The following is a 24,509-nucleotide window of genomic DNA, read 5'->3' as shown; positions in this document are numbered from 1 at the left end:
CCCTCTGACGTCCTGCAGACCAGCCTCCTGGGATAACATTTAATCCGCTGCAGCCTGTAATTGGCTACAGTGGTCACATGGGATGAAACGTCATTCCAGGAGGCTGGCCTGGACGAAGAAGCACAGAATTCTGGGTAAGTATAAGATTATTTTTTTCTGAGTTGCAATTTTTGCAGCGGAATCGCAGCTTTTCTGCGCAACAATCGCAACATCTGCTCATTTTTGTGGGCTTTACCTACCCATTGAATTCAATAAGGAGAACCCGTAACAAAAAAGCTGAGATTACGCAAATACAATTGACATCCCGCAGATTAAAAAAACCACACCACAGGTACATTTCTGAGCGGTTTTTCCGCTTATCACTTATGCAGCGTGTGGATTTGTTCAAATCTCATCCACTCTGCTGTTACTGTATTATGCTGCAGATTTTCCACAAGGAAATCCATTGCGGAAATTCTGCAGTGTTTTACGCTACGTATGAACCCGACCTTAATCTTCACTATGCTATGTATAATTATTTGTAGCAATAAAGTACATATCAATAAAATCTTTGAGCCAGCCTTAATATAAAATATCAACAGTAGAACACAAGAAATTTCCACTTGCCTTTCCTGGCTAGTTTTTCTGTGTAAAGATGTTTTGGGAGGTCCATCTCTTATTTATAGAGTAGAGCAACACTGATCCAGAACACATACATTAAATAAACATGAGTAAGAAGGTCAAAATGAAACACACCTTGGCTCTGCGATAGTTCATTCTTCTTTGAAGAACGCTTTCTGCACTACCTCTGTGCTCCGAGGCCCTCTGAAGACCTAGAAGTGGGAGAGAAACGTAATGTCAATTATTTTGTGAAACACACCGTAGTATACCTATAGTTTATCTTCTGGTGTAAATATTAAAAACAAGTTAAAGGTTAAACAAATAATAAATTTTTTTGTTAATTGCACCATTTAAAGATCAAACTATTAGGCGTAGCTTGATGTGAGGGAATATATGTTTACATTGATAACCATAGTAATTCACCTGGAGAAGAATTAGGAGACTTGGTATACGCTTCTGGTCTAGGAGCTACGGGCTGCACGGGCCGAGTTTGTTTAGCTGCCAGCTTACGCAAGCTTCCTTTCCTCTTCTCAAACATCTCTTGCATACTTTGCTGCTTCTGGAATACCTTGTGAACATGCTCCTATTGTGCAAAATAAAAAACAAATTACATTTTTACCAGAATTTATAATTTTGAAAAAACGGCTTAAAAACGGTTATAAAAACTTACCTGTAGTTCCAAAGTGAGAATCCCTTCATACTGCGTAAGAACACTAGGCAAATCTTTAATGGTATTCTCTGTGCCACTCTCAAGGAACTTTTCAATCTCTTGCAATGCGGATTCTGCTCCATCCTGGGACTGGAACTTATCCACAGGTTGATTAGCCAGCAAGTATATGCCCTCATCACACCACCCTATAGTCTGAAGTGTAGAGAAAAGCAGACTGTCTGTTAGAAAATCATAAGAAAACGCCAGACGAACTTACCGTACATTACTACTCTATATCTCCCAATCATCCAGACCCATCAGAAGACGAGAACTCTAAGCAGAGGCAAATTGCAGCTATTATTTAGCATTACACTATACTCTACCTATGGCCTAAGTACCAGACACATGGAGCAGCAATGTCACTTCCTTCCAACTTGGGAAAGTTGCAATTCACAACTGACTGTTGCTATGGAAAGGTTGATAGTAACCATTCCGCTAAATATATCAATAGTTTAAAGTAGAAATATAAGTAATAGACATTGACAAATTAAAAGGACATGGAGAAGAGTAAAGAGCGACAACAGTAGTAAGAGGACAGTAAACTGTTTGGATGGTTGACGTTTACAGAAAGATAAGGGAGGAAAATAAAAAGGCACACAAATTTAATAAAAAAGCGAAAAAAAAAAAAAAAGCCCTCCCATGATATCCTGTGTTGTTCTTTAATAGGTGGCGCTATTAGCTGCTCATTAAATGTACAATGTCAAAGAAACATATGACTGTCAGTGCTCACTAACCTTCTCCAGATGCTGGTGAAGTTCTAGGGACTTGTGAAGCAGCTCTTTTCTTTCCTGGATCTGACTACCGATGTCACCACATAGATGATGAAGCTCATTACACTTTGGGAGGATGGAGTCCAAGGCATAGTGGTTACTTATGATGAGATGGTCACCTTCTCTTGCTAAGACCTGTGCCATTTGTATCATTTCCTAATGAAAACAAAGCATTCAATGAATTTGTCATTAGAAAAATTTACTTTTTTGCAGATTGGAATAGCTGGACATTTATGATACGTACAATACAGTAGGTCAAATTGTAAATTGCATGCACATGCCTTTAGGTTTCTTTTATTTTCTAGGAATTCAGATTTAGAAAAAAGATGAAAAACATAAAGAGACAGCCAACAAAGCTTGGGAAGACATAAATCTATGTTGTGTGGTTAGGGGACTATGATGTTCCAATTATCCTCCTAAACAGACAAATATAGCAGACACAAGCTCACCTGGGCCTTTTCCTCAAAAGTGCAAAGATCCTTTAGTAGGTGTTCCACATGGGAGCAACTGTTCCCTACATCTTTAAATATTGATAACCTCTCATGAATATTGTCCAAGGCTGCCTTGATCTAAAAGGGAGAAAATTGAAAAAAAAACCTCAAGATACAATAAATTACACAAAAAGTCTAAAGGGTACGAACACACAGGACGGATACACTGCATAAAAGTACACAGCGTATCCTCCCTGAAAGTCGTAGTGAATTCCACCCGCAAAACCACACCAAATTGAGGTGCAGTTTTTTAGGCAGCATGTTCGCTGCAGGAATAAAAAAAAGTTTATACTTACCACCCACATGTTTTCCTAGCTTTTTCTGAGAGTAGCCTGGCTTCCTGGGATGACGGCTATAGTCCATGTGACCATTGGAGCCTTTGATTGGCTGCAGCAATCACATGGGATGAAACGTGTTCCCAGGAGGCCGAGTTGTGCTCAGAACAGAGGATCGCGTTGCTAGGATAATGACCGGGGGGGGGGGGGGGGTATAAACGTTTTTTTTATTAATTTTAACTAAAAAAACAAAAGCTTTTTTTTTTCTCATTTGCGGTTTTTTGCACCAAAATCGCAGCATTTCCGTCACAAAAGTCGCAACACATAGCTCTTTGTTGCGGATGTTACCTCCCCATTGAATTCAATGGGGAAAACCCACCACAGAAGAGCAGCGATTCCACAGCATAATTAGACATGATGCAGCTTAAAAAAGCGCGCCACAAGTCAATTCATGAAAGTTTTCGCCTGATGTTTTCCACTGTGTATGGATGAGATTTGTTCAGATCTCATCCCTTAGCGGCTACTGTAATACGATGTGGATTTTACACAATAAAATCTGTTGCATAAAATCTGCCGTGTTTACCCCCCCTCCATGTGTTCCCACCCTAATAATAAAGAACATATAGTAGCCCCTCAAGTTACAATGTTTGTAAAAATTTTCAGCTAATATTGATCTTTCCTCGACCATAATAACTTGAAATTACATTCAACTTACAATGCCACAGACCGTGTCGATCTGAGGGAATTTCATTTGGCTGGAAGATCACGTCAATCCTTGTGCGTTTACTGGTATATCACCTGAGTATCCAATCTTCACACTGGGTACAAGCTATTCACCGAGCACTGTGCATGCATTGATTGTCTAGTACAGTCTCTCTGGAGGTATTGCACTGCTATCTAAGCGCTAGTTCACACAGAGTTTCTTGGCGCTGTTTTTGACTCGGAAACCGTGCCAAAAAAAGTCAGAAATCGCCTCCTATTGATTTCAATGGGAGCCATGGAAAAAAACCATTTGCGGGAATAAAAGCGACATGACCTATCATGAGGCGTTTTCCACCTCAAAAACCCCATTTAAATCAATGGGAGAAGGGAAAAAACGCCACGAACGGCCGCAACATTTTTTGACGTGTTTTTTTCAAAAACCGCTCGCGGTTTTTTTCTTTTCCGGTTGAAGAGAGGTGGTAAAAAAAAAAAAAGCCCAAAAAACTGCAGCAAAAAACGCGTGTGGTGCAAAACCACATAAAAAAAAAAAAAAAAAAAAAAGCAGATTTTTCCAGACAGAATTTTCTGGCTGCAAAAAACTCTGTGTGAACTAGGCCTGCAGAATTTCTGCTGCAAATGTTGGTGCGGATTCCGGGCAATTCCGCAACGAATCTGCACCAATATTTGCATATTTGACAGGCAATTCAGACGTTGCAGATATCACAGCGGACTTGCCACAGATTTCAGTTTTCACAATGCAAAGGCTGAAATTCGCAGGGAAATTCCACTGCTTCTCCGCAACATAATGGGCATGCTGCGGAGAGGAAATTCTGCACCACAGCCTAATTCCCACTCAGTTATTTCCGCAACATCTGAACTAAGTTTCCTAAAAATGTATAGAAATAAATGTCAAAAACGGCGGCTGCAGAATTCCACTGCGGACTGCATTCAACAGCAATTCCGCCACGTCTGAACATGGCCTAACTGCTTTGGACACCATGTAAGAGTGGCTACATTTTATGTTTACTATACATTGGGGAATATGTAAAACGGTTTGTGTCAGTTTTCAGGCGTAAAAAAGTCGCCATAGTTGCCGCACAAACAGCCAAAGATGAGCCACATAAATTAAAAGGTGTGCATTTCTTAATTTATTGGCGGATTTTCCGTTTACGTACACTACCGTTCAAAAGTTTAGGGTCACTTAGAAATTTCCTTATTTTTGAAAGAAAAGCACAGTTTTTTTCAATGAAGATAACATTAAATTAATCAGAAATACACTCTATACATTGTTAATGTGCTAAATGACTATTCTAGTTGCAAACGTCTGGTTTTCAATGCAATATCTACATAGGTGTATAGAGGCCCATTTCCAGCAACCATCACTCCAGTGTTCTAATGGTACATTGTGTTTGCTAACTGTGTTAGAAGGCTAATGGCTGATTAGAAAACACTTGAAAACACTTGTGCAATTATGTTAGCACCGCTGTAAACAGTTTTGCTGTTTAGAAGAGCTATAAAACTGACCTTCCTTTGAGCTAGTTGAGAATCTGGAGAATTACATTTGTGGGTTCGATTAAACTCTCAAAATGGCTAGAAAAAGAGAGCTTTCATGTGAAACTCGACAGTCTATTCTTGTTCTTAGAAATGAAGGCTATTCCATGCGAGAAATTGCCAAGAAACTGAAGATTTCCTACAACGGTGTGTACTACTCCCTTCAGAGGACAGCACAAACAGGCTCTAACCAGAGTAGAAAGAGAAGTGGGAGGCCCCGCTGCACAACTGAGCAACAAGACAAGTACATTAGAGTCTCTAGTTTGAGAAATGGAATCCTCACAGGTCCTCAAATGGCAGCTTCATTAAATAGTACCCGCAAAACGCCAGTGTCAACGTCTACAGTGAAGAGGCGACTCCGGGATGCTGGCCTTCAGGGCAGAGTGGCAAAGAAAAAGCCATATCTGAGACTGGCTAATAAAAGGAAAAGATTAATATGGGCAAAAGCACACAGACATTGGACAGAGGAAGTTTGGAAAAAAGTGTTCTGGACAGACGAATCGAAGTTTGAGGTGTTTGGATCACACAGAAGAACATTTGTGAGATGCAGAACAACTGAAAAGATGCTGGAAGAGTGCCTGACGCCATCTGTCAAGCATGGTGGAGGTAATGTGATGGTCTGGAGTTGCTTTGGTGCTTGTAAAGTGGGAGATTTGTACAAGGTAAAAGGGATTTTGAATAAGGAAGGCTATCACTCCATTTTGCAATGGACAGCGCTTGATTGGAGCCAATTTCATCCTACAACAGGACAATGACGCAAAGCACACCTCCAAATTATGCAAGAACTATTTAGGGAAGAAGCAGGCAGCTGGTATTCTAACTGTAAAGGAGTGGCCAGTGCAGTCACCAGATCTCAACCCCATAGAGCTGTTGTGGGAGCAGCTTGACCGTATGGTACGCAAGAAGTGCCCATCAAGCCAATCCAACTTGTGGGAGGGGCTTCTGGAAGCATGGGGTGAAATTTCTCCCGATTACCTCAGCAAATTAACAGCTAGAATGCCAAAGGTCTGCAATGCTGTAATTGCTGCAAATGGAGCATTCTTTGACGAAAGCAAAGTTTGAAGGAGAAAATTATTATTTGAAATAAAAATCATTATTTCTAACCTTGTCAATGTCTTGACTATATTTTCTAGTCATTTTGCAACTCATTTGATAAATATAAGTGTGAGTTTTCATGGAAAACACAAAATTGTCCGTTCAAACTTTTGAACGGTAGTGTAAATTAGTTTAAGACTGGCACTTTAAATGTCAGTGCGAATATATTCCCCCCAGTAGGAAGGATATATAAACTATAAACAGGTTTATGCAGGTTTCCAGGTGTAAAAAAAAGGCGCAAATTTTAGCGCACATCACAGTTTTGCTAAAATTTGCAGCTTTTTACTTTTCTCACCACTTTCCGAAAGTAGCGGGAAAAGGGGGCAGAGTTTAGCCGAAGGGGTGAGGCCACTACTAGGAAAGACAGATTTATCATAATTTATGTAAAAAACTGGTGTTAGTTATGCAGCAGATCCACCTGCTCATAGCAGGCAAAGATTTGCATTTTTATTGCACAGACAGACAAGAATGCACCAAATATATTAGGAGGTGTGCCCTACTAAATAAATTTTTTGCATTTTCAGCCAACGCAAATTAGCTTAAGACTGGCGTTTTACACGCCAATCTTAATATATTTCCTCCATTTTGTGTACTATACAGGACCCTGAAGAAACAGGAAAGTGATTCCACAGCTTCCAGCAGGACTTTTTGTCTTTTACATGTAAGGACTTTTCTTTTAATATGTTTTAGTTATCTGCTTAATATTCTTTAATCACCATTTTTATGTTGCGTTGACATTTTGGGGTCTTCAAGTAACAATATTTCAAGTTACAATGGTCGTCCTAGATTTAATTAATATAACTTGAGGGAACAATGTGCTAACAATTTTTGTCAAACCATAAAGAAAGTTTTTTAAAGATTAATGTTCTATCCCTTTGTAACATCCAGCAATAAAGTAGGCAATATTAGGCACAATGGCAAATATAACGATCCCAGTATTCAACACTGCCTAAAAAACAAAACAGCAGAGATCAGTATACCAGATGAATAATCCAGCCGTGATCATTTGGCGTTAATGGACAGTGATAACGGACTAGGACATGATCATGATAAATTCACTTTGATTGGGCACCAGTTAACTTTTGTCTAACTTTTTTTAAACTCCTCACATGTTGTGCCTGAGACATGGAGAAACTGGATTTCCAGCTACAGTATCTACCTCACCTCTCGAAACTTTGTCTCAAAATGTCGCAGTTGTAAGCACTGTTCAAGCTTTAGTTGGTGCTTTGTCCAAAACTCATCAAAGGCTGTTTCTGTTTCATTTAGTTGAATGATAAGCCTGCAAAAATAATAAGATGGGTGACCTCTAATATGAAAAAATATGAGGGGTACATACATATCACAAATGCCTTTTAAGACAGCTAGTTTAAATAACAAAGTAACTTGAAAGTCCTGAGTCCCAATGAAAAACTGTAATAGGGCCTGCAAGTGCCGTTTATAGTACTGGTGTAGTCTTATGTGGCTGAGGGGCCTTTGGGTCCCCCCATGCATTAGAGCCTGGGTGTAGCTGCTACAGTACTTCTGTACCCCCTTATAGCTGCACCCCTGGGTTTAAAAGAATGTTTCCATTTTTTCTTAAAAAATGATTTTAAAGGTGTATTTGCCCAATAGTGGAAGGGAACTCCGTGCATCTGAGGACGACAGCCACATCCGGATATGGCTCTTGTGCAGGCTGTCTAAGCTCAATTCATAGTAAACAACAGAAATCAGGACACCCAATTTACTTATACTACAAATAGTAGTAACGGCCCCTCGATTAGAATGTTGTGTCATATTTTCAGTGAAGAAATCTCTGAGCAGTGCCAAGGGAATTAAGCTTTCGATGGTGACCTTTGTTTCTGGAAATTAGTGATGGTCTGAGATTACAGGCGATCTTCCCACATGAAACAGAATTAATAGATAAGAAAAAAAGCAGATACTTCTCATCAATACATACAATACAAAAATGTTCCGTTTTTATAAAAAAAATTGATTTCTTAAATCATAAAATTCAAAAAATAACTCAACATTTTGGTGAGGAGTAATGCAGCAACTGTGCTGTGAATTCTAACATGACATGATGTGATGAAGATATATAGTGTATGCATATGAATGTTCACACCTCTCTACTGTTGTTTGGTTGTCCTGTTGGTCTTGATTCATTCTGTATTCAGGGTCCTCTCGAGTGGGCTGCCTGAGCCGTTCCAAGATATCATTTCCCTTCTTCAATGCTAATCCGAGAACGTCCTGCATGGAATAAACATGAACATCTATTGTACTAATACAAGTATTTCAAACTAATTGAACTCCAGTATTTTGGTGAACAATTAATTAACTCTTTCATGACTGGGGGTGTTTTGGGTCTTTATGACCAGGGCAAAATTTTACCTCTATGAAAGCTGCATTCTAAAAGTGAATATTTTTTTTTAGCCTACCCCAAAAGTTATATTTCTTTTCTTGTGGGACATACAGGACTTTATTATTTTAATTTGGAAGGGATATTAATTAGTTCTGTAGGGATTTTCTTTTTTACTCCTTTTTTTCATGCTATATTTTAAGGTAGTTTGTTCAATGAATATTTAACCAAGAAAGTAACCCCCTAATTCTCCTGCACATAGTGATGTGTAATGTATGACTTCGCTATAGCATCGAGAACAAAGAACCTATTTTAGCTTTAAATGTATCTCTCTCCTTTAGCTTTAGACGCAGCATCTGTTCATAGATGATAATCATCCACGTACAGACATTTTTTAGTAAAAGTGCAATATAGAGCCAGGGAAATTACTTTACGTTTGGTGTAAGGTACATTCTGCCTGACAATAATGGACCTGACGTCCATGTAGAACGCATTCGTGTCATGAAGAATGTCTAAAATGGATGCGTGTGGATTTGGAGAGGTGCGCAAATTTTGGGGGAGTGGGGTCATTTAAAAAAAAATAATTAATTGACTTATTATTATAATTTCTTTTTTTTACATTTTACTGTATTCATTTATTTTATTTTTTTACTATAGTCGAACAGGTTAGCAGGGAACACATTATCTATACGTTTCCTGCTGTCCCCATAAATTGATCACTGATAACAGTGATCTAATGGTAACAGCCTATTAGATCACTGTTACCAGTGTTCTGCATAGACGGACATGCAGAAAAGACGCAGATCGTGTCTCCTCTACATGCCTCCAAGCCCCCTCTACAGAGGGAATCCAATGACGTCATCACTGATGTCACGGGGCTCCTTAGTAACCGCTCGAATGCAGAAGCATTTTTGTGATGGGGAACTGATTATTGCAATTCCCTGTCACAGAACAGGCTGTCAGTGTGACAGTCTGATACCGCCAATCGCACTGTATGCAGGAAGAGGTTAAAGAGATTCTTTATCTTTAGACAAGTAATTTGCCTCTTTGTGCAAAAATAATAAGCTTTGTAATATACAGTATCTGTTTTACGGTTATCGCCGTCGTCTTTGGGCCTGTTTAGATTATGTTTGTGATCTACGCTTAGCATTTATACTGGGTGAAGTTCCAGGTGTACACTTTAAGAGCATTCACGGGGCTCCATTAGCCCAATAGAGGCCATAAGAGTTTTCTTTTGGCCTTCGTCGGGCCAGTATACGTCGGCATACCGCAAGGAAAAAGGTATGGAATAGTGCAGTAGACTACGCTATTACATACTACTGTATACAGTAAAAAAAAACAAAACATTATTTAATTTTTTTTAAACTGGGACCCTATGGGTAATTTATTCCACTGTATGCCTATACAGTGGGATACATCGCAGCCCTTCGTCAGCAGCTTCTCTCAATGTATACGTTAAATGGAGGACAATACCGTGATGTTAACAGGGCCTTACTAAAATCCAGGCAACTGACCATCACAGACCAGGGCCGGCCTTAGTGGTGTGCGACCTGTTCCATTGCACAGGGAGCATCACTCCAGCAGGTGGAAGGGGGCGCTGCACTGGCTCCCTTCCCCTGCTTGTGTTTCAAAAGCGTCCGGGCCGGCGACTCAGCAGCTGCCTTTCCGCCTGGTCGCTTCCTCTCTCAGTGGCGTCACTACCGCTGTAGCAGCCGCTAGCGGCGACACCGGGCATGAGGGCGCACGTCGGGATGGGCCCCTCCATGGCCAGCGGCGCTGCTAGCATCCTTAGGACGCAGAAACTATCGAACACTATAACAGAGCAGGGAGGTATCTCCCTGGTCTGCTATCTACCAGTGTCACTGTAGCTCCCTGAAGAAGCGGAATCCCCCTGGACGGAGCGCTCGATGTCTCTGTCCATATCTGTTCATATATGGACATTGACATTAGGGGCAACTCCTGAAGCGGAATCCCCGTCCACAGTCCACAAAAGGACAGAGACATCAGGGGCTTCTACTGGAGTGAAATCCCCAGTTACACCATCGAAACACTGTGGACGAGGATTCCCCTTCAGAGTTGTCCCTGATGTCACTGTCCATATATGAACAGATATGGACAGAGACATCAAGCGCTCCATCCAGGAGCGGAATCCCCAGCCAGAGGGCTACAGTGGCACTATCTACAAGGGGGCTGTGTGGCACTACATACAAGGGGGCTGTGTGGCACTATCTACAAGGGGGCTGTGTGGCACTTACCTACAAGGGGGCTGTGTGGCATTTACCTACAAGGGGGCTGTGTGGCAGTACCTACAAGGCGGCTGTGTGGCACTTACCTACAAGGCGGCTGTGTGGCACTACCTACAAGGGGCTGTGTGGCACTACCTACAAGGGGCTGTGTGGCACAATCTACAGAGGGCATCTGTGAGTAGCGGGCTGGTGGCCATTTTAGTGAGAGTGGGGGGCTGACGGTCATTTTACTGTGAGTGGGGGACTGATGGTCTTCAAATGGTTTCCACCTCTGATTTCCAATAGAATTTAATAGGAGGCAGAAAATACCTGCGGCACTCGTTTGGAGTCCTTTTTTTTTAGCCTGCATCTTTTGCATTAGCTTCAACGGCTTACAAAAAACCCCAAAAAATAAACGTTAAATAACGCTGCCAACTGTCAAGGAATTTTGAGGCAGATTTTTTTCTGCCTTATAAAAAAATGCTGTGTGAATATACCCTAGGGCTACATTCACACGAGCGTATCAAATTCACGCGCGTGAATCTAGTCCGTGTGTGTTGCGTTATGCATCAGTGTGCTTTGTGAGTGGCATGCGTTTTTATGCACTCGCAAAGCACATTTTTTTTTTCAATGGGATTGATGCGCAAATCACGCACAGCACACGGATGTGCATCTGTGTGCTGTGAGTGATTTTCACCAATATAGGACATGCAGTGAGTTTTAAGCAACGGACACACGTTGCGTGAAAACTCCTGCATGTGTGAATGGCCCCATTGAAATCAATGGGTCAGTGTGCTGTGCGTGATTTTCAGGCACAGCACACGGACGAGTTTTACGCTCGTCTGAATGAGCCCTAAGAGTGTAGTTCTTGTTTGCAGCCTTTTAGCCAATGTCTGTCTTTCTCTTAACAATTTTTGTTAGTGCCCGGAGGAACGTTTTTTTTCCCATGGGGTGCCTCGAGCCTGAAAAGATTAGTAAACCCTATGCTAGGCTACAGGATTACGCCGGCCTATGCAAGGATCCATATTTAAATAAATAGTAAGGATGCACTCCAGTTCGTTGGTGCTATTCAGGTTCGGGTTGTACCCCACTAATGGATATATAGAATAAACCCAAAAGCACTCCAAAGACATACGATTGTATTGATTCCAAGGAAGAATTATTTATTTTCATTCATTCCATATGGTATGATATTGTACAGAACAGAATTTATTTTTTTTAAATGCAAGCGATAGACGTTATTGACGTTTCGGTCCAACCAAGGCCTTTCTCACAATCGCTGCATGCAATTTCGGAGGAGTGTGGTATTGTAACGGCGTCTACCAGACGCACATCTTGGAGCGTCTGGTCGACGCTGTTACAATACCACAGTCCTCCGAAATGTAATTTTTTTTTTCTGTTCTGTACAATATCATACCATATGGAATGAATGAAAATAAATAATTCTTCCTTGGAATCAATACAATCGTATGTCTTTGGAGTGCTTTTGGGTTTATTCTATATATGCAAGGATCCAGTCATCACTGTCTACATGGGGGAGGTGGGGGATTATGGCACTGTCTACAAGGAGGCTGTATGGCACAATCTGCAGGGGGGCACTATTTACAAGGGGGGGCTGTGTGTGGCAGCCAGGGGAGGGGGGCATTTTACTGTGTGGAGGCCACTAAGCGGACATTATACTGTGTAGGGGCAGTACAGGGGGTAATATACTGTGTGTGTGTGTGTGTGTGTGTGTGTGTGTGTGGCACTTAAGGGGCATAATACTGTGTGGGCACAATTAGGAGACAAAATACTGTGTCCTTGAAGGGGTTATAATATATATTTTTAAATATTATTATTATACTGTATGGGGGGCACTAAAGGGGTATTATACTGTGTGGAGGCACTATATAGGGCATTATACTGTGGTGGGCAGTATACTTTTTTATGGGGCATTTTTTTATGATGAGGTGGGGCACCGAAAGATAATTTCGCACCGGGCGCCATCTATCCGAAGGCCGGCCCTGTCACAGACTAATAAGCAGCTGTGACTATGTTTCCTGACACAGGATCCTTCAGCTAGGTGGAGATAAAAGCTTCTGCTATGTTAACCCCAATGCTTAACTAGTGACATGCTCCTACACAGTTATACTGTGTCAGTTGTAAAGAAATAGTGCTCAGGGAGTTAATGTAACAGAGGTGGTTCTCTCTGCCTAGCTGAAGAAGCTTGAGTGAGAATACTGAAAATATTTCTATTTCTCACAGAAATGCAATATCACTTTCTTCCATCTCTGATCATGAATGTTGGCAAATATAACTCCATAGATCTTACTAGCAGCATCTTTTTAGTGAAATCATTGAGTTTTCTGAAGCCTTCTACATCTAGTTAGACAACATAGTTATATATAGGGCTAGAGAAAGCATTGTACCGAATGCATAACGGCTATTGCCTGACACTGTCTTAGTCCCCCCCCACACACATTTTTTACATGCATTAAAGAATTTTCTATGTCAGACCAAGTAAGTGCAGCTTTTTTCTCTCTACTTGCATTGCGTTACATATGGTCTTACCTATGAAGCCCAACACCTCCCTAGACTTAAACCGCAGCCCCTGTTGCACATCCGTGGGCAGTGTACTGTGAATGTCCAGAAGGACTACTGGTCACAGCAGTGCCGACTGATTCCCCTACACCTTAGTTATAGATACATATAAAGACACAGCTATCGGGGGATTACTCACCTTCATTTTATCCTTCTTCTCTGTATGCAGAGTTAAAAGAGAACTGGTGGTAGTCACATCATTGGGTAACTCTGTCTCAGCTAATTCTGTGCCAAAGGACTGTAGAGTTTGTGCTGTCTGTTTAACCATCAGAGCAAAATTTTCTATAGCCTACAAGAACAAAGTCAGTGCAAAAATATATGCTTCAGAAGCTATAAACATGTAGAATATGGCATTGCAAAGGAAGCAAGTCTCTGATACATTATTCAATCTGGCTGACATTGGAATATTTTTGATTTGTCCTTCGTAGATAATAATATATAACTGTAGACAAGAACTTTACTTCTTAGTGAACATATTATATAACGGACTGCGGTTACTGGACATATGGAATGAATGAGACAGCACCTGGAGAGTTGACAGCATAGTACATGTCATTTATCCTGTATTGGAGTTAGGTCTATACAAACACATTGGCCAAAAATGTGTATACAGTACTAGAAGAATTAGAAATGTAATGAAGACTTACTGTGCGATGTAATAGCCAGCTTTTATGGCAATAATCCAATGTCCCACCAAGGTCTTGTGTTAGCTGTGACTTATCTATATAGTTCTGTAATTCTGCTGCTGAATTTAGCATTATGATCTGCATAGAGATGGGAAATACACTTTGTAAGTAACATTAGTATATTATATATTGTTTGGCAAATGTGCTGTCTACATGCTGGCACAAACATTCTGCAAACTCCAAATTTACGATTGCTGTTCATATGATCATGTATGAATTTTAAATGTGTCCCTGTAACCATCTGCAATGTCACTAAAATGTAACAGCCGGGCACACATTGTGTGTGGATGTACTCTAAAAGAGCAGTAAGGCAGAAGAACTGTGCCAAGGAAAATATGGACAGTGCCAAACCACCCGGTGAAAATAAGAAAGTTATTACTGCCGTAAGTGGGTCCTGCCATTTCCGCCATACCCATAGTGAATCAAACGAAGCATACGTTAATCCTCATAGATAGCTTTTCAATATGGCACTGTCGTAGGGTGCCACGTAGTGCTCGTATTGTGAAGTGAAAACATATAGGAGCAACAATAGCTCAGGTGCAAAGCGGTAGGCCAACAAGCTCATAGAACGAGCCTCCCTATTAAAGTTGCTGGAAAATTTCAGCTCCTTCAACTACCAAATTGATTCTGGAAGCAACAGAAGAATAACAACAGCTTCATGGATTCGATTTTGGTGGGGAGTACTTAGAGATGTGTAATGCAAATCATAGAGTGGAGTAAAGCACATTACAAAGCGGTGGAAAGTATTTCTTCAATCACGATTCACTATCTGGCAGTCAGACGGATAAAACCAGCTTTAGTTAATACCGGAATTCCGCAGACCAAGTTTGGTGGAAGTAAAAAACGGACTGGCGCTGTTTTTCATGGATTGGTCTGGGCCCTCTAATCCAATAAAGGGTATTGTCATCGAGACGGCGCATTCTGAAATTGCCTTGGTCACCAACAGCGCTTGTCCCTACCCTTACTTAATAACATAGCATTTCCTAAAGATTATAAAATGAAAAACATTAGGGGCGAATTAATTAAGACTGGCATTTAATAAAGGTCAGTATAAGATGCAGCAAGTATATTTAGAGGTGCACGTCTCTTAATAAATGTGGTGCATTTCGGGCAGTTCCAAAAACAGAAAATGAAATCTGCGTGTGCTAGAAGCAGGCTTAGATTTGCGTGACAATTTGTGCCAGAATTTGCACCATTTTCTGTCTTTAAAAATCATAAAGTTGTTGAAAACGTTCTGGCTTTGCTCCCTGTCGGTTAACCCCAGCCGCCTTTCACAGCACTTTTTAAAAGGGATAAAAGGAGAGAAAAGTCACAAATTCAAGTGCAAATATGGCATGCGCCAAAATTTGCCCCTTTTTAATGCCAGAAAAGGCATAAAGCTGATAACGTGCTTTGAAAAATAAAATCAAGGTCATGGCAAATATTTTCCTTTCCATATTTTGCCAAACACATGCTTTGTATGTGCTGCAAATTTTACTCTTTGCAAGGGTGAAATCCGCTGTAAAAATCGACCATCTTTCCACAACGTAATGAGCACGTGGGAGATTTGAAAAACTCACATCATGCTCTGAATTCCATGAAGATTTTTTCCGTTACATGCGCATAGGATTTTAAAAACCCCTGTTTATTTTCAGTGTGGAATCAGCAAACTGGTTTGCTACATTTTAGAAGCACAATATGTTTTTTCATTTTAATAGTTTTGGATATTTACATATACAAAAAGGTGATTCATACAGGTTTTCATATGAGCACATTTATCTCATAAATCTAAAATTAAAAAAAGTCATTAATACCAGGCGTTACTCCTTGTTCATTATTTAAATCTTATTATAAAGGGTCTATATTATCATGTGTTTCCCGTTTCTTCATTTATAGGGTTATAACAATCTGTAAAATTTGACCCAAGAATATGCAAATGTAAACTCTTCCAACAGCCCATATATCTACAACATTATGATGTGGAATATACACTAGTGGCAACTCAAGAACAAGTGAGCAAACTTACAGTATAACTAAGGCCACACATGAATAAACTGCTCTACCTATTTAACTGAGGAAACACCATGTATGTACAGATGTAGCCATCTTTATCTAATTTTAACGCATTAAATACACAGTGAAAAGAAACTTTAACTTGACTTTTTCAATGCTTTAATTTGTGATATCAAGCTGCAGCAAGTTATCAGAGTCCAGATAAACTTGGCTACATCCTTAAATACGTTTTATTACTAAAAGTTATGCCCCATGCACACGATCGTGAATTTTGTCCATAATTATTGACCTACGCACCCATTCATTTCTATTGCCGACAGACACTTTCCCATATATTTACAGGAAAGGTGTCCGTGCCAGTAGAAAAACTCTGCAAAAGATAGGACATGTCCTATTTTTTGCTTTTTACGGACTATGCTCCCATACTTTATATGGAATCACAGCTCTCGATGCGAGAGGCCGTCTGCGGACGGCGTGACCGTAATCACGGACAGTGATTACAGACACGGTCGTGTGCTGGGGGCCTAAGTCTGTAACAATATTTTGGGGTATATATAATATAGGAAAAAAATTACACAGGCTGTTAAACCTCTGAGAAAATACTATAAAGGTCCTCCTGTACTTACCGGTACCTTCATTTTAAAGTCATCTTTGTTGAATTTGAATACAATGTCCGACAGGGCTCGCTGTAACAATCCTGATGGCCGCAAAACAATAACAAGCTGCAGGTTCCCTGGGAATGATGCCTACAAGGTGCAAGATGAACACTATGAACACAAGAATAAAAATACAGGATTACAGGATTTTGATTCCCTCTCAGAAATGATCATCTAATATATTTAGTGCTGGTAAGAAGAAGACTCTTAGAGTGAGCAGATTCTTATTGGCTGGCCTGCACACTAGCAGGAATCACTCCACCACCTGTGTACAAAGAGGATCCGGGCATTAGCACTGAGCTAATGGACATGTGTGTCCAGGGGCGTAACTAGGAAAGACTGGGCCCCATATCAAACTTTTTACTGGGGCCCCCCCCTCCGCTGGGTATCACACAACCCCCCCCTTGTAGATAGTGCCTCCCTATAGATTCCACCACACAGCGCCCCCCTATAGATAGCACCATACACAGCCCCCTGTAGATCACGCCTTACAGCCCCCCTGTAGATAATGCCATACAGCCCCCCTGTAGATAACGCCATACAGCCCGCCCTGTAGATAACGCCATACAGCCCCCTGCAGATAACGTCTTACAGCCCCGAATCCCCCTGTAGATAACGCCATACAGCCCCCCTGTAGAGAACGCCATGCAGCCCGCCCTGTAGAGAACACCATACAGCCCGCCCTGTAGAGAACCCCATACACCCTGCCCTGTAGAGAACCCCATACAGCCCCAAATCCCTCCTGTAGATAATGGCATACAGCCCCCCTGTAGATAACGCCATACAGACCCCCCCCCTGTAGATAACGCCATACAGACCCCCCTGTAGAGAATGCCATACAGCCCCCCTGTAGAGAACGCCATACAGCCCCCCCTGTAGAGAACGCCATACAGCCCCCCCTGTAGAGAACGCCATACAGCCCGCTCTGTAGAGAACGCCATACAGCCCGCCCTGTAGAGAACGCCATACAGCCCCAAATCCCTCCTGTAGATAATGGCATACAGCCTCCCCTGTAGATAAAGCCATACAGACCCCCCTGTAGATAACGCCATACAGACCCCCCTGTAGAGAACGCCATACAGACCCCCTGTAGATAACGCCATACAGACCCCTCTGTAGATAACGCAATACAGACCCCCCTGTAGATAACGCCATATAGCCCCCCCCCAAAAAAAAACCAACGGCCTATAGTTTGTCCTACAAAAGAGATGTATCCCCTATCCACAGGATAGGGGATACATGTGTGATCACTGGGACGCCCAGCGATAAGGAGAACAGGGGACTGAAAGTCCCCCGAAGTTCTCCATGACAAACTTAGGACTTCCGGCGTCTGCGCAGTTCAATAGAAATGAAAGGAGCGCTGGTCACGCATGCGCACAAGCGCGGCCAGTGCGCAAGTCATTTCTATGGAGCTGCTGACAGACGCCGGAAGTCTGAGGTTTGTCATGGAGAACTTCGGGGGACTCTCCTTGTCGCTGGGCATCCCAGCGATCAAACATGTATCCCCTATCCTGTGGATAGGGGATGCATGTCTTTTGTAGGAACAACCCCTTCAGTGGCGTCGCGCTGTAGCAGCCATAGCAGCTGCTAGCGGAGCCTCCGGCCATGGGGGGGGGCCGTGCCGGCGAGTGGCATGGGCCCCCTCATGCTGCGGGCCCCGTAGCAGCTGCTACCGCTGCTATAGCGGTAGTTACGCCACTGTGTGTGTCCCTGGGCACTGGACACGTTAGGTGAGAATATCCTGAGGGGAAATCAAAAGAGCACCAGGGGGCACCATAATTAGTAATTAACAGCAATATCTAGACTTCAAGATTTCAATTGAAAAATGGTTCTGTTTTGCGTGATCTAACAAATAAATTTAACATTTAATCCCTTAAGGACCAACCTATTTTGGGGCTTCATGACCAAGTAATTTTTTTATTCTTTTTTCATCATCACATTCTCATACCTCACAACATTTGCATCCTCATAGGCAGGACACTTAAGCCCTGCCCCTAATCTGCCTAGGGAATGCCCACAAAATATCCTGAGGAAGTTCAGTTTTAGGAAAATTTTCATAATGTCCCATGTTACAAGCAGTTAGTGAGGCAATTTTTGCGACAAACAGGATGGTTAGGAGGTATATATTCTATAAAATTGAACTTATTTTCCCCTCGACAAAGCTGTATGAGGGCTTGTTTTTTTGCGGGATGAGTTGTAGTTTTTATTGTCACCATTTTGAAGTGCATATAATTTATTGATTACGTTTTATTGATATTTTTTGGGAAGGGAAATGGGAAAAAAGCATCAATCTCATCCGGCGTTGCTCGGGAGGTTGACTTACGGTATAGATAGAGTAAAAGCTCACTATTTAAATACCCAATTATGTGTTGTAAGGCCTCATACAAACGACCGTAAAATATGTCCGTAATTACGGACCCATTCACTTTTATTACCCATGGACACCTACCTGTATATTGTACCTGTGCTGTAGAAAAGCTACGCAAAAGATAGGACATGTCTATAGGACTTTATATGGCAGCACGACCCGCATAATAATTAGAGAGTATTAAAAGTTAACTTACCTGCTTCTTCCTCCAGTCCGGCCTCCCGGGATGACGTTTCATCCCATGTGACCGCTGCAGCCAATCACAGGCTGCAGCGATCACATGGACTGCCGTATCATCCAGGGAGGTTGGACTGGATGTCAAGTGGGAGGCGTCACCAAGACAACGGTACGTATGAACTTCTTTTACTTACTCATTGCTTCTCCATGCATTTTAGTCCCTCAATTATACGAGACAGGACAACTGTCCTGCCTCTGTGTAAACCCGCTGTGGCCAACATCGCAGTGCTGCTGTATTTGCAGCCAATTATGGGCTGCCACGTCAATAGGGGGCGGAGCCTATTTCCTGATTTCAAACCAATGAAAAATCGGGCTTCAAACAAACTTTCGAAAATATATATAAGATTGATTACGTTTTATTAATATTTTGTGGGAAGGGAAATGGGAAAAAAGCATGAATCTCACTTTTGCTTTTTTTTTTTCAGCATGGACTGTTCGGTATTAATAACATTGGTACAATTACGGTGATACCAAATGTATATATATTGTTTTAATCTTTTAGTACTTTTGCATGTGTTAAAAAAAACAAAAAAACATTAAAACATTTGGGCACCGCATTCCAAGACCCATAACGTTTTAATTTTTCTGTAGTCGTAGCCATATTGGGGCTCATTTTTGTCAGATGAGTTGTAATTTATTTATTTTTATTTGAACCATTTTGGGTAATATATAATTTATTGTTTGATTATTATTATTTTTTTTACTGTGGGAAAGGGGAAAAACAGCATATCCGACTTTAACCGTTTTTTGTTTTTTTTCATGTGCAATGCATGTCTATTTTATTTTTTTTACCAATCTGAATTAGTTTTTTTATGGGGGGGCTCCTTTATTGTATTAGATTTTATTGAACTTCATTGGTTTTCAAGTGATAACCTTTACTGGTTTACTAAATATATGCAAGTTGTAAAGTCTCATGAAGACTCTAAAGCTGGTCATATACATGAGATAGCCATACACTCATATCTTGACTCACCATAAATATGCACGTTGGGCAGATCATGCATGTTTATTTCAATAGAGGGAATTAAATAATCAGCTGACAGACACCTCAAGCAACTACTTACCTCCAGCTGGAACAAGGGTTCCATTCGGGCATGCTAAAATCAAAACATATACGATCCATCTTTTCCCCAACATCTGCCAACGTTGCAGATTAATAACATGGCATGAATTTGAAACCTACAGAGTAGCTACATCCAACTTTTATACCACTAACATTGTGATATACACATTATACCCAGACTGTAGCCATGTTAAATATTACTAGAAAAACTTTTAAGACAGTTCACGGATTCCAAGTGAACTTTAGTATGTAGACCAAATATTACAATAAAGCATTGATTTAATTCTCTTCTTTGTAGTGCATATACTAATTAAAAAAAAAAATCTTCTGATAGTTTGCAATTTTTAATACATTTTCTGAAAAAGCAAACTAAATATTATGCAAATTCACCCATAACTCCTAACATTCAAGCAAATCTTTCCTTTTAAGCCACACCTCTAACTCCGCCCATTCCCCGCCCATACATACCCAGTTCAGCCCACATATCATGCTACCATAGTCCCCCGACACAGTATAATGCCCCATAGTGACCTCACACAGTATAATGCCCCCATAGTGGGCCCTAAGCAGTATAATATCACCATTGTGGTCTCCACAAAGTATAATGCCCCATAGCTGCCCTCATGCAATATAATGCCCCATAGCTGCCCCCACACATTATATAATGCCCGCATAGATGCCCCCACAGTAGAATGCCCCCCATAGCGTAATGCCCCATAGCTTCCCCCACACAGTATAATGCCCCATAGCTGCCCCCACGCAATATAATGCCCCCATAGCTGCCCCTACACAGTATAATGCTCCCATAACTGCCCTTTACACATTATAATGCCCCGCCATAACTGCCCTCCACTCAGTATAATACCCCCGATGGGTGGCCTAATAAAAAATAATAAAATAAAAAAACTTAACCCCATTCCCACTACGAATGGAGATCAGTGTGCTCCACCGATTTGTGCAGTGTGTGGCTCAGCGCAGACAGGCGCAACAACGCCACTGCATCGCACATGTCTGCGCCAAGCTACTCAAAGCTGGCTTTGCGCAGTGAATAGCGGGGCAGGGAGCGGACGGCTCCCCTTTGCGCAGTGAATAGCGTGGCAGGGAGCGGACGGCTCCCCTCTTCACCATTGGATTAAAATAATAATACTCATTACATTAAAGTACTCTACATTTTAGTGCTGCCCCTGTATTTATTATTGGTGCTGCCTATATGTGGTAAATATAGACATATTAGTCCTCTTATGATAAAAAGATTATACAAGTATTGTAGGTACAATGTTTGTTCTGAGTACAAGTGTTTGTATTCTAGTACAAAACTACGGTGCATCACCAGTGACCGGTACCTGGACCACAATTATGTAGGCCTCAGAATCTTTATTTGGTTTCTAGAGCAATGGAAGATGCCAGCAATAAATATTTTAGCAAGCACTATAATTTTAACAAATGTCAGAATTAATATTGAATGTAGTTCTTATTTTACTGTTACTTTTAATGCTCCTATTAAGTCATTGTGACCATGACTGCTTTTATTTCATCTGCTGTATTTTCCAATTCCCTTTTTTTTAATACGTCATGGCCAAATTAACCAAAAATTGTAATTAGCAGAAAAGCCATTTATATTTGTATGTATAGGGGATCACATGGCCGTTATTATGGCACTGCAGGTCTCTACAACTGGAGAATGACGACAACATATGATCGGAAATGTGTGACGTCAGAACCAATTATGGATGCATTCAAATAGATACAGTATAGTGAGCAAGTAGGACAACAACGTGGACATTTTTCTGCTAAAAAGGACTTACGGCAATCCTGAGAATTGATGCTTTTATAGATGTCCATTTGTCCAGTCTACGGTCGATGACTAGGATGAAGCCAATTCCTGCATCTTGCAAACTAGGTGTAAAAATAGGAACAGGGAGAAGCTGCAGTTATTATTCCACGTGCAGATGCTGCCTCCTCACTATGGTGCAGTTTTTTAACCCTCTCTTCACGGAGCTGAGCTAAATATTTACAATGCAAGAAAAGCAGAGGAGTTTTCCTAGAATGTCACATTCCCAAGTAGGGTCCACATAAGAGGCTTCATGTGACCCATGCAACGTCGGTTATTCCATTTTGGCTCAATCTGCTGCAGCTTGTGTGCTTTTAAATTTCTTCCTCACTGCAACCGCAAATGGTCTTATAGAAAAGCCACCGCTTATCCTTAAAAGCAAATGTTGCATATCCATACAGCTGCATTGAATAAACAGGACACACAATCCAGCATTCAGCTCCCCAGATTCCACCTTGTTTAACCATCGGTTGACTTGCAGGATCAATCTATTTACATGATAGTTGTCCCACCTTAATCACAGCAACATAACACATTTGGGTAGTAAGGAGATGCTCAACTCCGATAAAAAGCCCCATCATTTCTGACTCGTGAAATGACCTTTGTTTTTCTCCTTTCTGCTCTGTTTAGCAGCATATGCTCTAGACAGAGTACAAATGGACATATAGCTAGCTGATTCCATTCGTGGATTTCAGGAGCAGGGAAATTGTGCAGCGCCAGCATCTGACTGGGGGTTGGGGCCAATCACAGCAGCTTACGAATATGAAAAGGCAAAAGCTTTAAGACTGACAAGAATAGCTAATAACCAGCACACCCTGTAAGAGCTGAATGTTTTGATGATGAAACACTATAATAAAGTAATGTAGCATTAAACTGGTGCTTATCTATAAAAAAAAACAAAAAAACACAAATTCCCTAACTAAATGTCTACAATTATTTTCTAATATTTATTTTATCTGATGCTTCTATCTGGGATAAAATATATAGCACTATTATATAGTCATGTGAAAAGTTAGGACACCCCATGTCTAATTTTTAACATATATGAACAATATTTGATCTTCAAACAGTAAATATGAATAAAGGCGATGTAGCTAAACAAAAACAAACAATAACAAATAAACAAGAAATTCATAGATTTACCATATCCTTCTCTGAAAGAACTTGGCATAAGGCCTGATTTACACGAGGCACTTAACAGCTCCGTGTGTCATCAGTGTATGATGCGCGGCTGCGTGATTTTTGCGCAGCCGCCATCATTATGACACTCCGTTTAGATGTTTGTAAACAGAAAAGCACGTGGTGCTTTTCTGTTTACATTCAGAGTTTGACAGCTGTTGCGCGAACCACGCAGTTCGCACGGAAGTGCTTCCGTGCGGCATGCGTGGTTTTCACACACCCATTGACTTCAATGGGTGCGTGATGCGCGATCAGCGCACAAAGAAAGGACATGTTGTGAGTTTTACGCAACACACTCGCGCTGCGCAAAATTCACGCACTGTCTGCACTGCCCCATAGACTAATATAGGTGCGTACGACGCGTGAAAAGCACGCGCGTATATTACGCTCGTGTAAATGATGCCTAAGTATGATGTTTGGCCCTGTTCACACTGAGTTTTTTTGTCGCTTTTTTTTTACGCGGAAACCGTGTTGGAACCGTGCCAACAAACGGAGGCATTTTTTCCTGCAAGCAAAAAAATAGTGCCATGACCTATCCTGAAATCAACGGGAGACGTAAAAAAACACCGCAAACAACCGCGGTGGGATTTGACGCATTTTTTTTTACATAAAATGCTCGCGTTTTTTTCCTTTGCCTGTTGAAGAGGTAAAAAAAAAGTTGCCAAAGCCCGGATTCCGCAAGGCAGCTCCAAACCATAACATTTCAACCACCATGCTTTACACTGGGTATCAGGTTTTTCTGGTGAGATTATGTCTTTGGTTTTTGCCAAACAGGTCTACTGGTATTGTGGCAAAAGAACTATGTTTGCCTTCTATGTTCAGAGCGCAATGTTACAGAAAGTCCTGGTGTTCGCCCACATGCTCATCGACAAACTTTAGTCTTGAAATTATGATCTTTCTGGACAGATATGGTTTCTGACACACATCCCATGTAGATCTTTATTATGGTAGATTCATGACATCAATAGTGGCTAGAGCTACCTGTAGGTCCTGTGATTAAATTCTTGGAATCTTAGAGACTTCCTTCAGGATATTGCTTCCTGCACTCGGACTGAATTTTCTAGAACGGCTTGGCCTGGTCAAGTTAGCAGTTGTTTGAAATTTTCTCCCCCTGTAGACAATCTATTAAACAGTGGAACGATTGCTGTCCAATTATTTGGCATT

At 41.2% G+C, this 24,509-nt stretch overlaps 1 protein-coding gene across 5 annotated transcripts in view; it reads right to left on the bottom strand.

The window, feature by feature from the left end:
• Nucleotides 1-24,509, bottom strand: part of MCF2L (MCF.2 cell line derived transforming sequence like) — a 267,104-nt gene that overhangs the window by 37,035 nt on the left and 205,560 nt on the right. For all 5 annotated transcript variants that reach the window (XM_075852524.1, XM_075852526.1, XM_075852525.1 and 2 more), the window contains 11 exons: nucleotides 22,141-22,231; nucleotides 16,638-16,757; nucleotides 13,981-14,097; nucleotides 13,473-13,622; nucleotides 8,295-8,419; nucleotides 7,358-7,472; nucleotides 2,529-2,648; nucleotides 2,044-2,235; nucleotides 1,271-1,462; nucleotides 1,024-1,183; nucleotides 736-812 (listed from right to left, as the gene is read on the bottom strand). In XM_075852524.1, the coding sequence (XP_075708639.1) occupies nucleotides 736-812; nucleotides 1,024-1,183; nucleotides 1,271-1,462; nucleotides 2,044-2,235; nucleotides 2,529-2,648; nucleotides 7,358-7,472; nucleotides 8,295-8,419; nucleotides 13,473-13,622; nucleotides 13,981-14,097; nucleotides 16,638-16,757; nucleotides 22,141-22,231 (1,459 nt within the window). The remainder of the gene's footprint in view (nucleotides 1-735; nucleotides 813-1,023; nucleotides 1,184-1,270; nucleotides 1,463-2,043; nucleotides 2,236-2,528; nucleotides 2,649-7,357; nucleotides 7,473-8,294; nucleotides 8,420-13,472; nucleotides 13,623-13,980; nucleotides 14,098-16,637; nucleotides 16,758-22,140; nucleotides 22,232-24,509) is intronic.

Source organism: Rhinoderma darwinii, chromosome 2 (assembly GCF_050947455.1).
Source record: "Rhinoderma darwinii isolate aRhiDar2 chromosome 2, aRhiDar2.hap1, whole genome shotgun sequence".
Lineage (NCBI taxonomy): Eukaryota > Metazoa > Chordata > Amphibia > Anura > Rhinodermatidae > Rhinoderma > Rhinoderma darwinii.
This window is presented reverse-complemented; position numbering and strand designations above follow the sequence as displayed.